Source organism: Paramisgurnus dabryanus, chromosome 5 (assembly GCF_030506205.2).
Source record: "Paramisgurnus dabryanus chromosome 5, PD_genome_1.1, whole genome shotgun sequence".
Lineage (NCBI taxonomy): Eukaryota > Metazoa > Chordata > Actinopteri > Cypriniformes > Cobitidae > Paramisgurnus > Paramisgurnus dabryanus.
Genome location: NC_133341.1, coordinates 41,918,029 through 41,942,123, shown reverse-complemented (window position 1 = coordinate 41,942,123; position 24,095 = coordinate 41,918,029). Strand labels below are relative to the sequence as shown.

Sequence of the window (24,095 nt, the reverse complement as noted above, 5' to 3'; positions counted from 1 at the left end):
CTTCTGCTGTTTTAGCCCATCTGCCTCAAGGTTGTGCGTGTTGTGGCTTCACAAATGCTTTGCTGCATACCTCGATTATAACGAGTGTTTATTTCAGTCAAAGTTGCTCTCCTATCAGCTTATATCAGTCGGCCCATTCTCTTCTGACCTCTAGCATCAACAAGGCATTTTCGCCCACAGGACTGTCGCATACTGGATGTTTTTCCTTTTTCACACCATTCTTTGTAAATCCTAGAAATGGTTGTGCATGAAAATCCCAGTAACTGAGCAGATCTGAGCTTTCCCATTCTGACATTATTATTAATAAATAGTAATATTAATAAAATATAGTGATAATAATAAAAATACATTAATTCAGCCTAATATTTTTTTGTACAGACCTGTTGAGCTTTGATGGTAAGATGGACTACTGATTTTGAATCATGCATGCAAACCCATTCTATTTCCGGTCCCAGATTCATAAGTTAAATTATTTATTTCTCTGTAACATTTTTCTCCTTTGGCACCCAGTGAAAATGTGTCCATGTGTGCGACACAGCAATTTATCGCTTGTAGTATTTCATTATTTTGCACTAATTTGTAGATGGCACATTACGACATGATAAAGACTGAGAATTACGACACAGTTCGGACTTTACCATCAACGTGTTGACCTTATTAAAATGTACCGACGCTATCTGATACATGACTAAAGCTACTGCAACCACAAGTCACATCTACCACACAACGACAAATGCAAGAAAGAGCAAGCAGATGTCCGTCTGTTTTTCCCAGGACGGTCTCATACGTTAGATGCTCCTCACGTGTCCTGACTCATTACAAACACGGGACATTACCCGGAAAAGCAGAACATCTGGTTGTATAGGAGAAGGCACAAGTCTGACACTAAATGACTCCCAAACGGAACGTATACCATTGCAACCAGAGTGGTCCGCTCATAGATCTGTCTTAACAAGAAGTGATGAAGTGTCCTCCATCACAAAGCTGGTCCACAAAGGCACTGTAACACTGCAGGCATTGGCAGCGGTAGAAGATAGATGCAGTGGGCCTCTAGAAAGAAAGAGAGCCGTGATTATCTCGACGATGCCGGCAAAGCCTAGTAAAAGTTTCATAGAACAGCTGTGCCGTTACGAGTGATTTATTTAAGAGGAAAAGCATGTACGGGCGAGAAATAGAGGTGAAAGTGTGGTAGTGGGTGGCGTGAGATAGCGGTCTGTGTGTAATAAGTATTGATGCGAGGGAAAAGGGGGATTGAATGGAAAGACAGAGATGGAGAGACATGCCCATGATGCGTCCTCTTGCATTTGTCACGAGGAGTTAATGAGAAAAGGCTCTCGCGCTTACTTTACCAGACCTTTGACGTCCGAAAATAGAGCTTGGACGCATTCGAAAGGCTCCCGAGACAATGAGTGGTAGAGATATAATGTGTTTTTGCGTGCACTCATTACGCCTTCTTTATCTTCTCTTTTCTCTTGTCACCCATGTGACAAACAAGTTCACATGCAAGTCAGCTTATGGCAAACCATTGGCCATTAATTAACCTTAAATGGACCTTACAGGTAAATGTTTGTGACCCAGTCTGTGAAAATGCAGCTAAAGTCGTTTTTTTGTGATCTACATTTTCAGTGCTGTCATTAAGGCGGTACTGTTTTAAAAAGTAGACTATTGCACCTAAAGAGGTCATATTAGTACCCCCAAAGGTACATTTTAGTACTTCAAATGTACATATTGGTACCAAATGTATGCATATCTGTACCTAAAGGGCTCGTTATAGTTGTGCGTAGGTCCTACGGCGTAGCCGTGAGGCGTAGGTTCCGCATCGGTTTTCATTTATACTTTTGCGTCGTCGTCCGCGTCGACGTGCAAACACGCACGCAGACCACTGGTCGGCAGTATCCACGCGTGTAACCACAGTAGCAGCGTGACCGTCAAAGAAGAAGAATCTTGGCAAGATGTTTTTTACCTGACGGGAGGGGTTCTTGTGGACCAATCACAGTGCTTGCGGTCTGCGTAGAACTGACGCACTGTAAAAAAATTTGCGAGGTGTACATCAGGCTACGCAGAGCTACGCACAGGCTATGGATAGCCTACGGGGTAGAACTTACGCACGACTAAAAATCGGGCTTAAATCATACTTCTTGTCTTGTACTAGCCCTGTGACGTGCCAGCACGACCTTACGTATTATTTAATCATGTTGAAAGGTCACGCATTACAAATTAAAATGCACACTAGCAGACTATTCTAAACAATAAACTGACACAAATACATTAATTTGTATCATTTCACATAGAACAAAGTCGTAACGGTCGTCTTTCTCCACAGCGGTAGTTTCACATACATCATCCATGACCTTTCGGACGTGTTTACGTAATATGTAAGGTAACGCTAGTGCAAGACAAGGGCTGTTTCTCAATCCGGTCGCATTTTAAGGCTGCATACGTCACCAAGACGTAACAATTATAAAGTTGCTTATTATTCTAAATAATAAATTGTTAATCATAAAGAGTTAATCATAAATTGTTGTAATATGGTTATGACTTGCAAATGTAATGCTCAGTTAACTCTTTCCCCGCCAGCGGTTTTTTTTTCAGCCAGTGCCAGCTTTTTTAATGATTTTCACAAGTTTAATGCCTACTTAAAATATCTAAACAAACAATATATCAAATGAAAGAACAGACCCTCTGCTTTCAAACAAAACATTTTTGAGCAAATTTAGAGCTAAAACCTGAGATAATTTCATTTCATGAAGGACTTTTGATAGAGATCAGATGCAGAGCGATCATCAAAACTTACACGGACATACAGCTGTTTGCTCTAGGGCGATACTTCCGGTTTTTATTATAAGTTGCGGAAAGCCGGAAATACTCGTCAATTGCAGGAAAGAATGTTTTCTTAATTGACGAGTTAACTCGAGTTAACTCGTCAATGGCTGGGAAAGAGTTAACTTAAATAAACCATGCTTGATGATGTATGCAGCCTGCGGAGGCTGCAGCTTGTTGTGGTTAAAAGTACTTCTTTTTTTTGCGAAAATGACAATCAATTTGGTAGATACGACCCATATGCCCCGGTTGGGATCATTAAAGGCGCAAAAGAGGATGTTTTTCGCCGACTGAGAATCCAAAAACGGTTACTGAGTTTTTTAAATGAGCGCATACGTAAGAACAGCCGCCCTCCTTCACAGCTTTTTTCTAGGGAACGCCTTCCAAAACTCGTACACGACTAGTTGAACACGAGTGTTTGTTTACCACCGGCATATGCTGTGTCGCGTGACTCACGTCAGTGGATTCATTATGTGAAATGATGATAATAAACAAATAAGACGTTAAAACGTTAGATCAGTCGACGCTACTCCCATTTCAACTAGCATGTAGCAGACTGGTCACTGCCAATCACTGCGCGTCTGTCTTGACACCTCTCTGTTCCTTCATTGCTCTCCAACGTTGAAATGTTTCTCCAATAACGACTCTGTTTACATTACGTTCTTCTGACAATTTTCTCCCAGCGGCTTAAAAAAGTCTTTCTTTTGTGTCCTCCATCGAGTTTCTTCTCTACCGTGGTGCAAATTCGAGGAGGAAAGCAGGATCAACAATGAAAACAAAACAAAACTTAAGACGGAGTTTCATGCGCTATGCGCATGTGTCGCCTGTGTTTAGTTACTGGAGCGCGCACGTCTCTCACAAGAATCGTAATGGCAGTGATTGACAAGCCAGAGGGCCAATCGCTATTGGCTGATGTTTTTAAGGCCCTATCTTGTGCACAGATGACATATATTAATATTATTACTTTCAGTGCAGCTAATAAATAGTCTTTTATCTTGTAGTAAAGACAGTTTCAAGTAATATTGCAAAAATGTATAAAACAAACATCCTCTTTTGCACCTTTAAGAGCTCTTTAAAGCTCTATTGACACAGCAATTTTTAACTGCATTGAAACTGTAAACTGTCGAGGTCCACTAAAGTCCAAAATATTGAAAAATGTCTGGAATGTTTTCCTCAAAAAAGTAATTTATTTTCAACTGACCAAAAAAAAAGATATAAACATCTTGGATGACAGAATTTTTTGTGAAATAATGTGGAATAATCCTTTAAAATCAAAAAACAAGATTATGAGACTTAAGCCTGGATTTCAAAGACAGGGTCACAGTTTTTTTTTTTTTTGCAAGGGCACAAACACACACTTTCTAGCTACAAAATCTTTGCAACCGTGCGGACAAGGGATTGCATCACAAAGTGGTCAATGAGGGCTCTCAAAAGTCTCTTTTTTTATCTGTCCTGTTAAACTGTTCTCTTATTGTCTCTGACACCGATTCAGTGTTGAAAGGATTTTGATCTTTGGTTTGATCTTCAAAAGTGTTCGGTTTGACGTTTATCCTCCCATCAAATTAATTTATGGCGTCAGTCTTTAAGTTTTCCAAGCAGGACTGGAGAGTTAGACGATCCTTGTGAAAATATGTGCAAATGTGGATGAAAAACTTTCAGAAGCCACAAAAAGCTCAGATCTGATTAGCACTTCATCCCGGCATGTGTCCTCCAGTGGTTTCCACTGTCATCAGATCTTTCCCAGCATGCCTTGCATACAGATACATTGATGATGGTGTGACAGAACCGTCACTCTCGTGTAATGAGACTATGACAGTGGGGTTGTGTCCCAATTCTACTACACATGACAAGAAAATAGTGCACTGGAGATGCGACGGTACGTACTTTCGAGTAAAAGAGAAGACTGTTTGACGATATTTGATCATACTCTCTGGATAAATTGAATATCTTAAAGTTTGCTTTATTCTGTCGCTACTTTTGCAAAGAAAAAAAATCCTCTTCTTTTCAGGCTCATGAATAAATTGAAGTGAAGTGCTATAATATTGTCAAAGATATAGGGGCAGTTTCCCGGACAGGATTTAGATTTATCCAGGTCTAGGCCTTAGTTATATTAGGAGATTAAAGTTATAATTTTATAAAGTATGTTTTGTTAAAACTAATTTAGTGTTTAAAGCGGAAGTCCACCCTAAAACTACATTATGCTCCAACACTATATTTCATGCCATATATGTAGTTGATTGTGCTGCCATCAAATGTACTAACTCCATATAAAAAATTAAAGCTTTTAACTGCTACAGTAACGGTGATTTGACGCGTCATCAAATCACCGGAAGAAAAATGCACGACTACATTAATTCTGAATGTTCTAAATGGAGGCGGGTCTTGAGGCGAGATGATTGACAGTAGATGATAACGTTTTTGATTGACAGCTGCACAGGAGCTAACGTTAGCTTGCTTTGCTCGTGTTTATAATAACAACAACATGATAATAACTTTCTACGTAGTATGTTTACCGTAGTTACACAAAACAAGCAACAACTAAGCCAAATGATGTTTTAGATATTTTAACAATTTTACATTACCTGAGTCCGCGGAAAAACTGGGCTGAAAACAGTACTCAAAATCTTCCTGACGAAAGTGCTGGCTGCATATTCAAAGTAGTGTAGTGGTGGGTCAGCTGAGGGTCGCGTTGATGTCAACAATAAAAACTCCCGGTGGCCTGAATTTGTTGTCCTTACATCCACATACTGCACAGGTTCTAGTCATCTTTTATCGAGGGCTTTGGTGATTTCCCCCTCAGAGACGGTTAAAGCGGAGTTACTCTTTGGATGGGTTCGTCTGCCGGCTAACTTCAAGTTGACTTGAGTTGATTTGAGAGCTAGTTGAGCGGTAAAAGAAGTTATTAGGCTTGTTCAACTTCATGTGGCGTTGCAAGAATCGACAGCGGGATGACGTCAAAGTACCGCGAGAGCGATTCGCGAAATCATACGGAGGAGTTTGCTTTTAAATCCCTTTCGCGGAACCTTGACGTCATCCAGCTGTCGGTTCCTGCGGCGCCGCATGAAGTCAAACAAACCTGACGACTGCATCGAACAGTGGTTAGTGGGTGGAGCTAATGAATCAGTTTCGCGCAGTGCATTCTGGTTAATTGTGTCCATTAAAGACCGTTACGAAAATTCCGCTTCAACACACTATCAATCTAATAATCGAAATCGTGCAAATTTATTTATTTTTCCTCATGTATAATGCAAAGTGGACATAAATTACCCGTGATAAACAGGCTAAAATGTCTAGATTGGACTTCCCCTTTAATGTTTACAATACTGGTTGTGTATCTTGAAACAAAACAATAGGACTGATATAATATATATATATATATATATATATATATATATATATATGTCAGTATCAGATGTTTTCAAATTAAAGGGATAGTTCCGCCAAAAATGATATTAAACCCATGATTTACTCACCCCCAAGCTGTCCGAGTTGCATATGTCCATCGTTTTTCAGACAAACACATTTTCGGGTATTTTAGAAAATGTTTTAGATCTTTCAGTTTATTAAATGTAATGTTACGGGATCCACCCATAGTCCACGACCTTCAAGTCCAAAAAAACTCCAGGATGATAAACAAAGGTCTTCTGAGGGTGGTGTCTACAATCGTGGTGTTGTTGTAGAAATATCCATATTTAAAACTTTATTAACGAAAATAACTACCTTCCGGTAGCGCCGCCATCTTAGTCACGTCCGCATTCAGGATGAGAGCTTACGCAGCCTATGGAGGCTACTCTGCTGCTGCTCTGTGCCCCCACCCTCCGAATTTGTCATACGTCACTAAGAAAAGTGCGTACACTACGCTAATACTCTCTCCTGAATACAGAGGAGTCTAAGATGGCGGCGCTACGGAAGGTATTTATTTTCGTTAATAAAGTTTTAAATATGGATATTTCTACAACAACACTGCGCGGATTACCCTCAGAAGACCTTTGTTTATCATCCTGGAGCCGTTTGGATTTAATTTGTGAAGGATGGATGCATTTTTTTGGACTTGAAAGTCGTGGACTATGGGTGGACCCCATAACATTACATTTAATCAACAGAAAGATCTAAAATATTTTCTAAAATACCCGAAAATGTGTTTGTCTGAAAAACGATGGACATATGCAACTCGGACAGCTAATATGTAATACGTAAAGTTTTTTTTTTCTAAATTTAATTTAGTTTGTTTTGCAGGTCCACATTATAGTTGTAGATTAGTTTTTAGTTTTTATTTTATTTCAGTTAACGAACAAAAATTCACAAGTAGTGTCTTTTTATGTGGTAGTTTTCGTTTTTACGATAATAACCCTGTGCCTGAAACAACGTTGTGATGAAACGTGCTTGTCCATTTGGGGCTACTGTAGAAACATGACAGCGCGAAAAGGCGACCTCCGTATAAGGAGACCTGTAATGTATGTAGATAAAATGTCTCATTCTAAGGCAAGTTATTGTCTCCAACGTAAATCTTTTTTCTTGGCCTACAACAAACACACGGATTGTAGGCAACAGTTTACTTCCTGAGATTGGTGATGTAGACAAGACCGGCATTATCATAATTCCTCCCACTTGGCTGTAAGTTAACTCCTGTTAGCATTGCATTGTGACCGAATCTTTCAAACATGGTAATGAGCGTCACATTTCCGGCTGACGTCAGAGGTATTCAGGCAAATCACAACATACCATTAACCACGCTAACACATTGTATTATACCAAATACACAAAATAACATGATTTTTAAGTGCACCTATTTCATTTCTAAAAAACTATTTAGTTATTCGTGTTGCAATATGTATTTTGGTATATATTTCAGCCCTATTCTTTATCATATATTGCTTCTCTTTGCTCTCTCTCTCTCTCTCTCTCTCTCTCTCTCTCTCTGCATAAGTTGTTTATATGCACATATGTACAGTTCAAAATTTCACATCCTTGCATTGACGTGGGCAACAAAATGTCAGCCGCCTGACGAGAGCTGGCCAAAGGTTCGAGGGTGATTTTCCTGCGCTTTGCAGCAGTTGGCAGGACTGAGTTCCGCTTGCCTTATCAAATAAATTGGAGAGCTGCTTTTTTCCCTATTGCCACGGCAGAATAGGTTTTGGCTCACCCGAGGGTCTTCCGCTCATGCCTGGCACTGATGGGAAAACTACTTAGAATAATTGCGTTCCAGGCGGGAGGATTGCGAACCGCCACGTGGCTCTCTCACTCCGTGATGTCGTTCAGTATCTCTCTCTCCCTTTCGCTCAGTGTATCTCTCCGGATCATTCTCTCTGTTTTTCTGCATCGAAAGCACAGGACCTTTCTAGCTTTTAACTGGAAAATATATAATAGGTGGCTGGTGTAGTCGTTCTCTGCGTCACCCCCCGTTTCAAAGCCGGTTATGTAACAGAGATAGTGACGTGAATTCACATGTAGTGGTTTTGATGAATTGTGTGCGGTTGTGTAATGATTTTGATCATGTGGGAGAGGGTTTTTATTTGTAATGGGTACGGCAGTGACAACAGAATACTGCTAGTGATAATAATGAGACATGCATAATTGCTGATGAATTATCATGGGTCATTTACGTTTATGCATTAGGCAGATGCTTTTTATTCAATGCGAGTGACAGTGCATTACAAGCTATGCATTTGGAAAGCGAACCTATGGCCCTTCGCGGTGCTTTACTGTTTGAGCTACGGGGAAACTGCATCGATGTGTCATAACGTTACTACAGTTTAGAGAGTTATGTAAGTGTGTGCATTGTGTAGTATTACACCAAATTAGGCATTCGATTAGAAGATTTGTTGGTCACTGCATCCCAAAATTACAATTATATCAGGGGTCTACAACCTTTTTTCATTGGAGAACTACTTTCTAAAAAAATAAAAGTGGTACTTGTGTCACCTAATACCTAAATTAGTGAGTTAGTAGACACATGTCTAATAACTCACTGTGATTTGAACTCTTTCCCCACCAGCATTTTTAAAAAAAAGTTGCCAGACAGTGCCAGTATTTTTTTTTTAATATTTTTCACAAAATTTTAATACCTTCCAAAAAATGCTTTTTTTTAACATAAACATACGATACATCAAATAAAAGAGCAGATCCTTTTAAACAACAACAACATAAACACTTTCATGTTGTCTTAATTTATACTTTTTATCACTTCTTAGATATGGGTAGGATTCTTAAAAAAAAAAACACATTTTGAATAAAAAAAATCATTTATTAAAGATCAGATTTAGAAAGATGATCCAAACATACATAGAGTAGTAATCGTAATATTTTTTTAAATTATTTTATTCCTAATGCAATTCGGACGTTGAACAACACGTCCCATTGATGTATTGTACGTAATTCCTACTGCTGTGTTCATTGTTGCCTTAAAGATGTCTGCGTGCTAGTCTTGTTGTTTTTGTTGTTTTTTGTTGTTGTTGGTTTGATTGTTGTTATTATGAGACCGAAGGCAAATTTCCACATTGTGGACAACAAAATGAAATTTACTGCTTTTGGATTCATAATAGGGATGTGCCGGTTGCCGCAGCGCGGGCTTCACAGCGTTGCGTGGATCGGCTGGTTGCCGACTTATCTGTTTGTTTTTGAATCATAACGTTAAATTACTGATGTCATAGTTTACGCTGGTCTAAACTCGCCATGCAACATCAAACACGCACACAGTCTTTACTACCACAGGCGCTTGTAACATTAACCAGACATCCAAATTGCCATAACCACAGAAAATAAATAAATAAACCCACGAGTGAGCTACCTGCAATTAAGACACAAGCTTGATAATTTTGCATAGAAATTATGCTTTTGCTTTTTGGTGATAATTTTGCATAAAAATTATGCTTTTGCAATTTTTTTGGTGATAATTTTGCTTAAAAATTGTGCTTTTGCATTTTATTTTGTTATAATTTTGCATAAAAATTATGACTTTGCGTTTTATCTTGTGATAATTTTGCATTAAAATTATGCTTTTGCATTTGATTTATTTTTTGTGATAATTTTGCATAAAATTATGCTTTTGCATTTGATTTCTTTTTTGTGAACATTTTGCATAAAAATTATGCTTTTTTATTTTTTTGGTGATAATTTTGCATAAAAATGATGCTTTTGCAATTTTTTGGTGATAATTTTGCATAGAAATTATGCTTTTGCTTTTTTGGTGATAATTTTGCATAAAAATTATGCTTTTGCAATTTTTTGGTGATAATTTTGCTTAAAAATTGTGCTTTTGCATTTTATTTTGTGATAATTTTGCATAAAAATTATGCTTTTGCATTTTATTTTGTGATAATTTTGGATTAAAATTATGCTTTTACATTTTATTTTGTGATAATTTTGGATTAAAATTATGCTTTTGCATTTGATTTTTTATTTATTTTGCATAAATATTATGCTTTTGCATTTGATTTATTTTTTGTGATAATTTTGCATAAAAATTATGCTTTTGCAAGTTTTTGGTGATAATTTTGCTTAAAAACTGTGCTTTTGCATTTTATTTTGTTATAATTTTGCATAAAAATTATGCCTTTGCGTTTTATCTTGTGATAATTTTGCATTAAAATTATGCTTTTGCATTTGATTTATTTTTTGTGATAATTTTGCATAAAATTATGCTTTTGCATTTGATTTCTTTTTTGTGAACATTTTGCATAAAAATTATGCTTTTTTATTTTTAAGTGATAATTTTGCACAAAAAATATGCTTTTGCAATTGAATTTTTTTATTGTGATAATTTTGCATAAAATGATGCTTTTGCAATTTTTTGGTGATAATTTTGCATAGAAATTATGCTTTTGCTTTTTTGGTGATAATTTTGCATAAAAATTATGCTTTTGCAATTTTTTGGTGATAATTTTGCTTAAAAATTGTGCTTTTGCATTTTATTTTGTGATAATTTTGGATTAAAATTATGCTTTTACATTTTATTTTGTGATAATTTTGGATTAAAATTATGCTTTTGCATTTGATTTTTTTTTTAATTTTGCATAAATATTATGCTTTTGCATTTGATTTATTTTTTGTGATAATTTTGCATAAAAATTATGCTTTTAAATTTTTTTGGTGATAATTTTGCATACAAATTATGCTTTTGCATATTATTTTTAAGTGATAATTTTACATAAAAATTATGCTTTTGCAATTGTAATATTTTTTTTAATTATTTTATTCCTAATGCAATTCGGACGTTGAACAACACGTCCCATTGATGTATTTTGTATCCCAATTTTGCATACAAATTATGCTTTTGCATTTTTTTTGGATAATTTTGCATACAAATTATGCTTTTGCCATTTGTTGGTGAAAATGTAGCATAAAAATTAATCTTTTGCTATTTTGGTGATATTGAGACTTTTTTAAGAACATTTTAATATCATTATTATAATACAACAGTAAAAAAAAAACTAATTTATATACTGTATATCTACATAACTCAAATTCGGTTTTGTATTGTGATAGTTGTTTCAAATTGCCTCTGAGTTTTATTTGATATAGTAAAAGTCAGATATTGTAGATTGATATGATCTCACTCTGAATGCCCTTCTTTGAATATTTGCCCATCTTATGATGAATGCTCACATTTGTGCAAATCCTCCCATCAGGTTCAGTCCTTTCTGTCTTCATTTTATCTTCTTCAAAAGAGACAGACAAAAAACATAATTCTCTTCCTCTCAGTGCCACTGGGTCACTTTTTGAATGCCCATTTCTTTCTGTCTTCTTTGTTCGTTTTCACAATGTTTTGAATAGTGACAGTTCATAGCATTCTTATTTAAATATCTGTCTGTATGAGTGTTTCCTGGTCAATTGAATAAAATGATTGCGCACAGAAAATGGGTCAGACAACTGCAAACACATTGTTTAGAGACTGCTCTTCCTTAGCACAGGACACGTTTTTTGCCAAATTGTCAGTGTCTAATGTTTCATTTAAAGGAAAAGTTTACCCCAAAATGAAAATAACAAATATTTAACTGATCCTCAAGCCATCTTAGGTGTATGTTTTTTTTTTCTTTAAGCCAAACACAGCTCAAGTTTTATTAAATAATATAGTGTTCTAATGGCACTGGATAGTGCCCCATTTTAAAGTGCATCCATCCATCAGAAACTAATTCATATGTTTAATAATGTCTTCCTAGGCCTTGTGATGTATTGTTGTAAGAAAACATTTATATTTCAAGCTACATTTTGTACCAATTTGTATATTTGAGATACTAATGTGTATCTTTGAGGTGCTAATATGAACTATTTACGTACAAAAACCCATCGTTTTACATCAGATGACATTTAATAGCCATATGGATTAGTTTTTGATGGATGGGGATGTTGCTTTAAAAATTGGGGCACTATCCAATCCCATTATAAAGCTAAAAAGTGCCAGGATGTTATTTAATATAATAATACAATTGTGTTGCAATGAAAGAAGAAAGTCATATACACTTAGGATGGCTTGGGGGTGAATAAAAAATGGGCTTATTTTTAATTTCGTGTGTGTGTGCGCGTGCGTGCGTGCGTGCGTGTGTGAACTATTCCTTTACATTTGTCTGAGATGTTTCTTTTATGATTCTCATAAGAGAATCAAAAATAGAAACAAGTGAGACAATATCAGGATATATTCTGAAATCGTTACTTTTATTTTGTACAGTGCACACACAAAATACAACAGAATTGATAATTTAGGTGGTATAGATCTGATCATTTTATCTTGGAAGAATTTAATGAGAACATACAGCTTTGCTAAACTTTAGTCAAGCCTTACTTTAACAAGACTTCTTTGTAAAGTCAAAGGAAGATCTGTTCATGTTGCTTTTTCCATGCAAAATGGTAGCCGTCAACCTTGACCTCAATGCAGCCAAGCACTAAATAAAACAAAATTGATTGTGACGTTCAGAAAGATGCTTGAATAAATGCTGGAAACTTTTTAAATGTTTAAAGGAACAGATGTTTTAGTGACACGCACAAATAACTAAACACATATTGTGACTGCAGAACTGCATTAATCATTTATTTATGTAAAGTGGACCTTTCTGCAATGCAACTAATGGAAAGCCCTGGTTCCACAAATGGGTGGGAGAAATTTGTACCGGCCTGACTTAGACGTTGGAGAGAGCGGCGGCTTTTTTCGTAATGCAGAGAGAGAGTTTGTATAATGCCCCAGAGACATGCATCTTCTGACATTTCTCAACTTGCTTGTTTGTGATTTTTACAGTAAATTTTATAGTTAGAGACTACAGTGAATGCTACGGTTATTCATCACTGCTTGTATGTTTCACCCGGCTGGCACAGGTCACTTTGTTATCTGGTCATTTGTTTTAGATGCAGAAATGTAAATCCTTGTTTTATTTGAAACCTTGGAAAATTGACACTTTTTAATTGGTGTGAAACCTACAGCACTGCATATATAGTCATGATCTTTGCTTAAATATTTTATTGGTTTGATATTGATCTTGTGTAACATGGCATGAAAGTTATTGAGATGTCCAATTTCTAAGCAAATCGTTCTCGAGTTTGTTCTTGTTAACAAATTGCTCAAACCAATTCGCTGTAAATTATTCAATAACAGTCAAGTCTAAATCACAGTGATTAGGGCTGCATAACATTTAATCGCAACTAATCGTTTGCAAAATAGAAGTTTTCAAAATATATGTGTGTGTACTATGAATATATAAATACCCACACATGCATGTATATATTTAAGAAATATTTACGGGGCAGTGACATGACGTTAATTATTTTGTGTCGGTATGGTTCAATTAAATGTAAAAGGGTTAAAATTTCAAAATGAATTTGCAAATTACTTGCATAATTTTTTTTTTTTTTTTTTTTTTTTTTTTTTTTTTTTTGAGGACCAAGTCTAAAATTTCAAAATGAATTTGCAAATTACTTGCATAATTTCATTTTTTTTTTTTTAGAATATTTGGGGGATAATTTCAAACATGTCAATGTGGTGTAACCGGTCTGTCAGTCGGTGTAACTAGATTTTTTTTAACTCTTTCCCTGCCATTGACGAGATAACTTGTTTTGTTTGTTTGAAAGCAGAGGGTATGTTCTTTCATTTGATATATTGTTTGTTTATATATTTAAAGAAGAACATTTTCTGGAAGGCATTAAACTTTTGTGAACATCATGAAAAATGCTGGTGTGGCTGGCAACTTTAAAAAAAAAACACTGGCTGGGAAAGAGTTAAACAAAAATATAAATATATTCATAAAACATGTGGAATAAAATATAAGCATAACGTTTAGTGTAATATGATTTTTTTTTACATACATTTTAAATAATTTTTCAAAGATTATTTAGAAAACAGAGCTGTTTTCAGCATATGTCAGGACAAATATTACAAAAATGCAATGAAATTTACATTTAGAAATAACTAATAAAATAATTTTTTGAAGGATGATTACACTTACATGCCATCAAGGTGGATAAAATATTTAATATTTCTCATTATTTGACGCAATTAGCGGTTACACCATTTGACATTTTCAGGTCCATTCAGTCTTAACTTTCATAAAAATGGTGCAAATGTTATTTTTTATTGCATAAAATTAACATAAATACACTACGTGAATTGGAATATACCTGATGCATGCTTTTAAAACAAGTTTTTAAAAAAGATTTTTGAATTTCTCATCTTGCCAAACCTATTTGTCGCTAATACATTTAAAATTTATACACGTATTTATAAATTTTTATATATAATTTATATTATATAAAATATAAATATGTTTCTTTTTCTTAAAATTATACATGTATGTGTATGTATTTATACACAGTACACCAACATATATGATGTAAACAAAAACTTTTATTCTGTAATCGCGATTAATCGTTTTGCAGCCCTAACAGTGATTGTTCAAAATGTTCATTGAAAAAAGTTGGGAACAAGTTTTAAATGTTCTTACGTGTCTGGGAACCCTGTTAAAAGTCTTTATGATTGAAAACGAGAATGTACACTGTAAAAATGATTTGTTGTTTTAACTTAATAAAAAATAGAAAAGTAAGTGTTGTTCCTGCTGCCTTAAAATTTTGGGTCAATTCAACTTGCGTGTTAACTTATATTTTTCAGTTGAATTAACTCAAAATTTGAAGAAAGCAAAAACACTTACTTTTTACTACATTTTAACGGTACGTTTTTTAAAGCGTATACAGTATTGTGCAAAAGTAAAGGCAACTTTTATTAAAACTCTCCCTGTGCTCTTTTAGGTGCTAAAACGTTGCAGCTCTCGAAACGTTTGTAAATTCTTTTTTTAAAGGGGATGAGAGATGAGACTCTTATTGGTTTATTGCACGTTACACCTAAAACACACCCATTACTCGTTACAAGAATAGGAACATCCCCCCATGTACCAGCCGCGTCGTCCATTTTTCCAGTCGTTTAACTTAGGACAAGCACTAAGTGCACTTGCACCATGCACTTAGATCGTTAATATAGTGCCCTAAAGGGTGTAGGGCAGTACTGTAAAAAAAATACAACATACTGTTTAACAGATCATAATAGATGATCATAGGAGCACATTTGTGTGGAGATGAAAACCCCAGCCACAAATGTTGACTATTAGGAGCAAGTGGTGTGATAAATTGTGATAAATTGTCTGACTGATTAATTTGCCTAAAAAGTCCCAAGTGAAATGCTTATGGCCTTAAGACGCACATTTGCTAAATCTGACCACAGAGCGTGGATTACTATTAATTAAAGTGAACCTTGTAAAGCTTTAAGATAAAGTAATTCAGCGCCACGCTTAATAAATTTAATAATCGAATTGTTACACGGTACTTGCTATCATCAACCAAAACGAGGAGGCCTGCCAGTCGTTCACTACGTTCCAGTTTTTTGCAATGCGATGCACGCTACATCTGAAATCAGTGATGATCTCTCTATCTAAAAGCTTGGATTTGATTTTAAGATGGTGCAGCCTTTGCTGTCAGACCTGATTATTGCTGATATTTAATATTTATATATCAAATCCCATTTATATAAAGCCTATGATCAGCAGAGCAGTGTTTGATGGAGGTGCTGAGGGGCCGAGATAAGGCTATGTTGAGGGAATTGTTGAAATGGGTGACTGAAGCCTTTGCTATTGGTCACGGTTCACTCCTCAAAGCATGGGCCGCCTTTTATCAGGTGAGTGCAATTGGAAGCAGCAGTTCAAAGAGAAAAGAGATTTTTTTCTTTTTTAGGTTAACCTGTTTGAGGATAATCCCGCAGACAGATTGTGCTATCAATGAATGTTCCATCATGTTATGAGTATCCGGTCAACCGTTTAATGCGGGCCCCATAGGTCCCTAAAGAGCCGTCAAACTGCTGTGTAATAAAACGAGAAAATTCTGAGCTATTTCTAAAATAATGCAATATGCATTTTTACGCCAAAAATTTCAAAACGTTTTGGAGAGAGATTTTACGGTCGAGGAGTTTAAAGTACAAAACGCACAACACACCAAAATCATAATAATAATAATAATAAAAAACATAATAATATTCATAAGCAACAAGAGAGCAATTCCAGCGTTTCCAATAAAAAAATACAAATATAATTTTTCAAACAAAGTTTTTATTATTATTTGACACTACGGACAAGGGTTTGGATAATTAATTTAGCACATTTAAGTAGTTTTTACAAACAAACCTTACAAAAAACAATACTGGTGTGCATCTTGAGACAAAACAATGGGACTGATATATGTTAAAATATGTCAGTGCAAGATTTTTTTTAAATGAAGGAAGCTCAAGCATGCATTTTAGTCTGGGACTAGGATAAGCCCTGTCCGGGAAACCGCCCTTACGAAACACTATAGCTCTACATTTCTATTTCTATTTCAGCATTTTCCAATTTCTCCCCATGTTTCGACATCTCACTGTCTCTTCACCACTTTAAATCTCATCTGAGCTCATATATTAAAGCTACGTGTCGCTTTGGTGCAGGGAATCCTCAAAGCTGGCAAGAACTCCGACAGCAGTCAATAATCCAGAGGCGAAAAACATGCAACGTTTGGTACGTCTTGTGTTGTCACACCTATTTGCGGTGTACGCTCCTGCAAAAACTGAGGCTTTCATCTTGTGTGAATCAACCCTGCTGAAACACATGCTGTTTGAAGTGCTGGACTCTCTGAGAGATCTTGTAGATGTTCCACGGGGATTTTATCACAGAAATGTGGCTTCTGATCGCAAGAAAGTCTTATGTTTTTGAATTTGTTAGGACAGTGGGATATGTTTAATGAGTGTACGAGCTTTAGTAGAAATTAAAAGAAATGTATTTTTTGATGTACGCCCCCAGACGTATCTGGTTTAAATCAAATTTTGTAAATCAACCACTAAGTAATTGGAGTAATTTAGGATGAACTATTCTTGTCAAGCAATGTCTGCGATACAGAGGTCCATGTGCTTTATCTAGCAAAAAAAGCCTTTTAAGATGTAGGTTTTATTTTATTGATGCATATTTATTATATGTATTTAAACCACGGGTCTGTTGAATGCTGTATTCTGGCTGAGAAATGTTCCGTGGGTATGCATTATTTTTCGATAACCGCACACCTTACTTTTCAAATGTCTTAAATATAGGCACCAGAGCAATGTTTGTGGTAATTGTGGTATACATTAAGCGGAATAATCGATCCTTTGAAAATAATGCACACACGCGGTGTTATGGCGCATAACCACCTTGGGTGTGCATTATTTTCTTATAATTCAAATGCCCATCGTCAATTATTCCTTACGTAAACCGCACACCTAACCTTTTAAATGTCTTAAAAATGGGCACCAGAGCAATGTTTGTTGTAACTGTGCTATAAGCGGAATAATTGACTCCGGTCCTTTGAATTATTTGAAAATAATGCACACCCGCGGTGTAACGGCACTCCGCTTCGCGTCGTGGTGCATAACCACCTGGGGTGTGCATTATTTTCTTATAATTCAATTGCCCGTCGTCAATTATTCCTTAGGTAAATCACACACCTAACCTTTTAAATGTCTTAAAAATAGGCACCAGTGCAATGTTTGTGGTAACCGTGCTATAAGCGGAATAATTGACTCCGGTCCTTTAAATTATTTGAAAATAATGCACACCCGCGGTGTAACGGCACTCCGCTTTGCGTCATGGCGCATAACCACCTTGGGTGTGCATTATTTTCTTATAATTCAAATGCCCGTACACCGCACACCTAATCTTTTAAATGTCTTAAAAATGGCCACCAGTGCAATGTTTGTGGTAACCGTGCTATAAGCGGAATAATTGACTCCGGTCCTTTAAATTATTTGAAAATAATGCACACCCGGGGTGTAACGTCACACTGCCTCACGTCGTGGAGCATAACCACCTGGGGTGTGCTTTATTTTCTTATAATTCAATGGCCTGTCGTCAATTATTCCTTACATATTGTATGCTTGCGTGTGTGCATGCGTGTTTATGTATTGTTTACCTTGACAAATGCATAACACAGAATAAAAACGAATTAATCTGAGTAAAAATGAGTGGACAAATGAAACATGTGGAGTGGAAGTAATAAAAAACGGTGTTATCGTTTTTTGTGTAAACTATAAAATCGGGAATCTGCAAAAAATGGTTGCCACATTTGTGTGCGTATTGTTTAGTCTACAGGCATGCCTGAGTACTTATACTTAGAATTTAAGTTTCTTATACAAAGTTTACAAAACTTTGCCCAGGTTCACTTGTAGTATAAACCAACCTTATTGTCTGACCAAAAAACAAAATAGCATGATGCTTTCACCCTCTTGATTGTTTGTATGTATCGCTTTCTAGAAGTATGTGCATGTGCGCAGGCACATAGTGTTTTTTTACAAAGTAACATCGCCAACTACTGGCGTAGTGTGCATAATACATCATTTTTAGTTGTTTTTGTGGATACATGAGAATTTTTTTTTTTACATTTCACAGAGTTGTGGTGTGTACGTGAGTTTTTTTTTCAAAACTGCAAAGCACTAAGTTGACATGTAAACACTGCCAGACATTATTAAAATTCCCCTTGTCTCTTTTACAGGGTGAAAGCAAAGAAAGGTGTAAACCTTCTGAGCACCAAATCCAAGAGTAACCAATGGAGGGTGGAGTGGGATGTGCAGTCTGGAGCCAAACACTCCATTGCCACCGTGGAGGTCAGCAAGATCAAAGGAGTCCTTGGGTAAGAAAACCTCTCTACTAGAGACCAATGCAGACCATTGTTGAATGACAAATCTGATTTCAGATTAACAACAAACGGGAACCCTTTATGCTTGAACAAAAACAGTCAGTTCTTTAGACTCCTAATAACATTTAACTAAAACAGAATGACATCTGTTAAGAAAATTAATTTATATTTTAATCACTAAAGTGCTTGTAGTCATATAATTGGTGCTTTATATGTTCATTTATTGCAGGCCTTTACTTGTAATGCAGCTCATTAAAAATCCTTAAGTAATCTCTATTGGAATAATCTGGACCCAAATCCAAAAAAACAGACATTCTACGGAAATATTTAAATATTTATTTACTGACATTTATTTGTAAGATTGTACTGCAGTAAAAGTATCCCAAACACATCAGTTGAATAAATAAATAAACAGTTGAGTATTATTTACCTTTTGTCAGGGAGGTCAAGACAAGAGATTACCACAAGGTCATCTACATTAAACATCACGCTGTTTTATTCTCACTTCTATGCCTCTTTTTGGCTCTGTAATAAGTGGACCCTGGGAAAAATCTTTCCTATTGTGTCAGAGTTGTGAAAAGAACGTGTCACTCACCTGGAGCATTAGATTACCTTAGATAGGGCTAGAATGCTTGAGACGATGAAAAACACATTTTTCACAAGAACACTATCTGCTTCCTGACAAACTATGTGCTCTGACTGCTGTTATCGTGTTTGTTGGTAGTCTTTAAACATGCACATAACTGAATAGCAGAAAAGTACACAGAATATACATTAAGGCAATGTATTTTATAATCCTAACTTATTAAAGACACAGGGCGCCAATTTTCAATAACCCTAAGTGACCTTTTTTGTAGTATAAACTATATACTGTAGTAGCATTGACTCCCTTTAACCAGTTCTTATTAGAAACAAAAAATCTCCTTGCAGTACATACTACATCAAATTTTCCCATTAAACCTTCACAGTATTTAATGTGCAGCACATATCGTCTGACACATTGTCAAACATCTACCATATGTGAATCCTACCTGTGGAGGATGTTGCTTGTTATTTCTAATGCAAGTTTAAACACCTTTACACTTTTCACCACAGCTAACAGAATGTTCTGCTTGTTTTGAAACATTTCATAATTCTTTGTTTAAAAATAATAGGAAACCAGGGCTGGTTGTCACACTTGACATACTCCGGTGAATATCTGTGTAGGTTTATTTTTGAAAGGCAGTTTTTATATAGAAACATATCTTAAAGCCCCATTAAAATAAAAACTGAAGGTTTTTAGCTTTTAGTATGAATATGTTAGCCTTGAGGATATTGGTGTGCTCCAGAACCTTTTTGCATTTTACAGAATACAGTATAAGTATTAAAACTTAGTCTCTTATTTTCGCCAATACGGATCAATGATTTTTATGACATCATTCTGCACTTAAGCTACTCATCAGATTCCAAGCTGTGAGATAAACTAAACACTATTGGCTATTTTAAAAGGGGAGGGGCCACTGAATATGTCCCCCGCCAACATCCTGTTTCATTAAAAATTGATTTTACACGTCACATTTCAATGCACTTCAGTGGGTCTTTAAAGTCTTTTAAGCACCCCCTAAAAATGTTTCTTCAAAAATTATCCCCATGGTTGGGTCAAATGTGGACAAACACAAAAATAAAATCTCGGAAATTAAGGTACAAAATCTGTCACTAGGGAGGGGAACCCTTTCAGAAAGTACGTCTTTATACTTATTAGTACCTCATAGGTACATGTTGGTACCTCAGAGATTCATATTGGTACCTGTATTGGTGTCTGTACCTACACATATCAAAGGGTACGGTCCCAGTGACTGCTGTTGTGCATGCATTTCTGACAGTGGGTTGTTTTAAGCCATGGTTGGGTAACAATGTATGCATGACCCAAGGGTTGGGTTTGTGCATATCTGACCTAACACAACTTTTTTAGAGTGTAAAATAGACAAAATCAATTAAACATTTAAACAGTTTATTTCCCAGAAAGGTACACAGATGGACCTTTGTAATAATTTACCACTTATTGTCCAGCATATTATTGTCTTTTAAACAATTTTTTTATAATAAAGTTAAATCTTTTGGTATAAATCTACTTTCACAACAGTTACCTTTGTCTACAGTTTCTAACAATGGCTTTTAATCACTTTTTAACATTTCCCTTTGCACAGCTTGTTTTTTTCCTCAAACTAAAGCTCTTGTCATTTGTTTGCTCATTTTTTAATGTTTGTCTTTTTTTAACATTGTAAATGTGGTTTATGGCTCTGTTTGGAGGCAATGGCAGCATTATTTATCAATATCAGACTAGAAAACATCTCATCATTCCATTAGCGTATTTTCCATTAGAGATTTATTCGCTGACGCACTTCTGCCAATTCTTTCTTCTGTTCTTATGTTTCAGCACTCCAGAGTTAAGCAAGTTTAAAATTACACCAAACACAGCCTTTTGATTTCTGGCATTGTTAAATGGTGGATTGTTGACAGGATTCGTCTCTCTCTCTCTCTCTCTCTCTCTCTCTCTCTCTCTCTCTCTCTCTCTCTCTCTCTCTCTCTCTCTCTCTCTCTCTCTCTCTCTCTCTCTCTCTCTCTCTCTCTCTCTCTCTCTCTCATTGTGCAGGACAATCAATTCTCAGCAACAGCTTGACAATTAAGACAATATTAACTTTGTAACCAACATCCATTGGAAAGACAGCAAGAAAAGCAAACGCATTTGATAAAGATTGATTTCCGTTTTCCTTCAAATACTTTCTTCCAAACAAAAGGAAAAGTAATTAAAGTTGGGGCAGTGGGACAGTTATTCCGGCCCACCGGCCCTGCAGTTAAAAAAAAACATTGATTTTAAGTCACAAATTAGTTAAGCAAAGAAATAAATACATTTTAGAGTCACCTCCTCACTCTCTCATCTCCGCTCATTTACCCAAGTTACTGACGGTGCATTTAAGCTATGCATATTTTATTAGTATGCGTGATCCCTGAGGGTTCAAACCCTTGACCTTTGCACTGCTAATGCATCGCTCTTCCAGTTGAGCTACCGGAACACTATATAGCTTTATACTAAAAAGCCTCTATTTTTGTTTGTTGGTTGCAATAATAATGACAATATTATTTTTTTTAGTGTATTCAGTGTAATGTAGAATCAGCAATAAAAATGTGAAAATAAATTAAAGGACAAGTTCGGTATTTTAGACTTAAAGCCCTGTTTTCAGATTGTTTATGGTCAAATAGAATGGTTTTGACTGAAATTTCGACATTTTCGGCTGCCCTGAGAATTTTCGCGTGTTTGTGTTTCAGCTCAGACCTCTACAATGGGTTTAATGGTGCACTGGAACAATCCTTCCTAAAATGCATTAAACTTTCGTTTACAAAGACGTAGGGCTGTGCAAAAAATCGACTGCGATTATCATGCGCGTGTCATCAGTAAAGCCGGTTCCATGATTAGAAGTAAATCGCCATCAGGTGCTTTCAGATGGAGCAGCATTTATTACACAGACCCGTAGTTCACCGAGAAGCTATGCAAAATCGCATAGAAAATCGGAATCGATTTTCCTCGATTATGAACCCGATTTTGCCTAGCTTCTCGGTGAACTACGGGTCTGTTTAATAAATGCCGCTCCATCTGAAAGCAGCTGATGGCGATTTAATACTAATCACCGAACCGGCTTTACTGATGACACGCGCATGATAATCGCAGTCGATTTTTTGCACAGCCCTACAAAGACGTGAAACTCACCGAGTGGTCAGGGGTGTTCACTGATATGCTCACACAAAAATCGCTCCAAAAGACGCATTCCAACAGGTTTTATCGTAGTTTTTACCAACTCTATTGACTGTATTAGACGTCCTGTGAGGTACGGTATTACTCCGCGCCGGGAACTTTGTTTCTATTCTTGCAATTGGCAAAGGCGGATTAGCGCCACCACCTGGGCTGGAGTGTTTATTATTCAAGCTCTAAGCGGAAGAATGTACGGGTGTGAGGCGTTTGGGGAAATAGGTCCACAAGTTAACAACGAATGCTAAAACAGCTGTTGGAAAGCATCTTTTGCAGCGATTTTTGTGTGAGCATATCAGTGAACACCCCTGACCACTCGGTGAGTTTCACGTCTTTGTAAACGAAAGTTTAATGCATTTTAGGAAGGATTGTTCCAGTGCACCATTAAACCCATTGTAGAGGTCTGAGCTGAAACACAAACACGCGAAAATTCTCAGGGCAGCCGAAAATGTCGAAATTTCAGTCAAAACCATTCTATTTCACCATAAACAATCTGAAAACAGGGCTTTAAGTCTAAAATACCGAACTTGTCCTTTAAGGGAAATTAATAAAAAGGGATTGTGAGAGTCCTTATTTCCTTTTCACGATTTTACATTTCTTTTGGTGTGTAAGTGTGTGTTAGTACCAAGGGGCAACCTTCCAATCTCTCTGAAGAAGCCAATACGGAAGTGATCTAAACTGCAATTCATCCACTGGCCGCTAGAGGCAGGATCCAAAAGGGAGTCAATTCCCATAGATCTCCATGTTAAAATGGCCGACTTTACAGTAGAAAATAATATGTTTACAGCCTGGTACAAAAAGTGTTTTTGGTCTGTATAGCTAATTTTGTCCTTCATGACAACTATGAGGTCTGTGAATTTTTTTTGTAACTAATACGTTTAAATTATATTAAGCCTTAAAGTTCTGCATAATTAAGGGCGTGGCCACTTGAGTGACGGTTGAACAGCCACTGCCGTCACTAGAGTCGAGCTATGCGGGTGTTGTTTCAGCAACCAGCCACTTCAGCTTCACCCACACCTCTTCACCCATTTTCGGATATCCGCGAGTGATGCGAGGTGACGAGCTGCCAAGATTGGGATGGCAGTCACTGCCTACTTAAAGCTTCAAAAATGATCTTCAGAAACCTATGGGTGACGTCACGGACACTACGTCCATCTTTTTTTACAGTCTATGGTTAGTACATGTTAACGTGTACTAAATCTCTTGTGGATCAGATTCAGGCTCGTATTGATAAGGTAGAAAAGACAATTTTTTTCTCCTGTTGGGAGCTGATTTTCCAATTATGGTGTGGATCGCCACATTTCCGTCGCACACAATGCTCTGTACAGCTGGC

General features: G+C 36.3%; 1 protein-coding gene across 2 annotated transcripts in view; it reads left to right on the top strand.

Moving 5' to 3' along the window:
* tmem132e (transmembrane protein 132E) overlaps positions 1-24,095 on the top strand; it is a 438,602-nt gene that overhangs the window by 367,442 nt on the left and 47,065 nt on the right. For both annotated transcript variants that reach the window (XM_065284226.1, XM_065284225.1), the window contains exon 3: positions 18,835-18,972. In XM_065284226.1, coding sequence (XP_065140298.1) covers positions 18,835-18,972 — 138 coding nt within the window. The remainder of the gene's footprint in view (positions 1-18,834; positions 18,973-24,095) is intronic.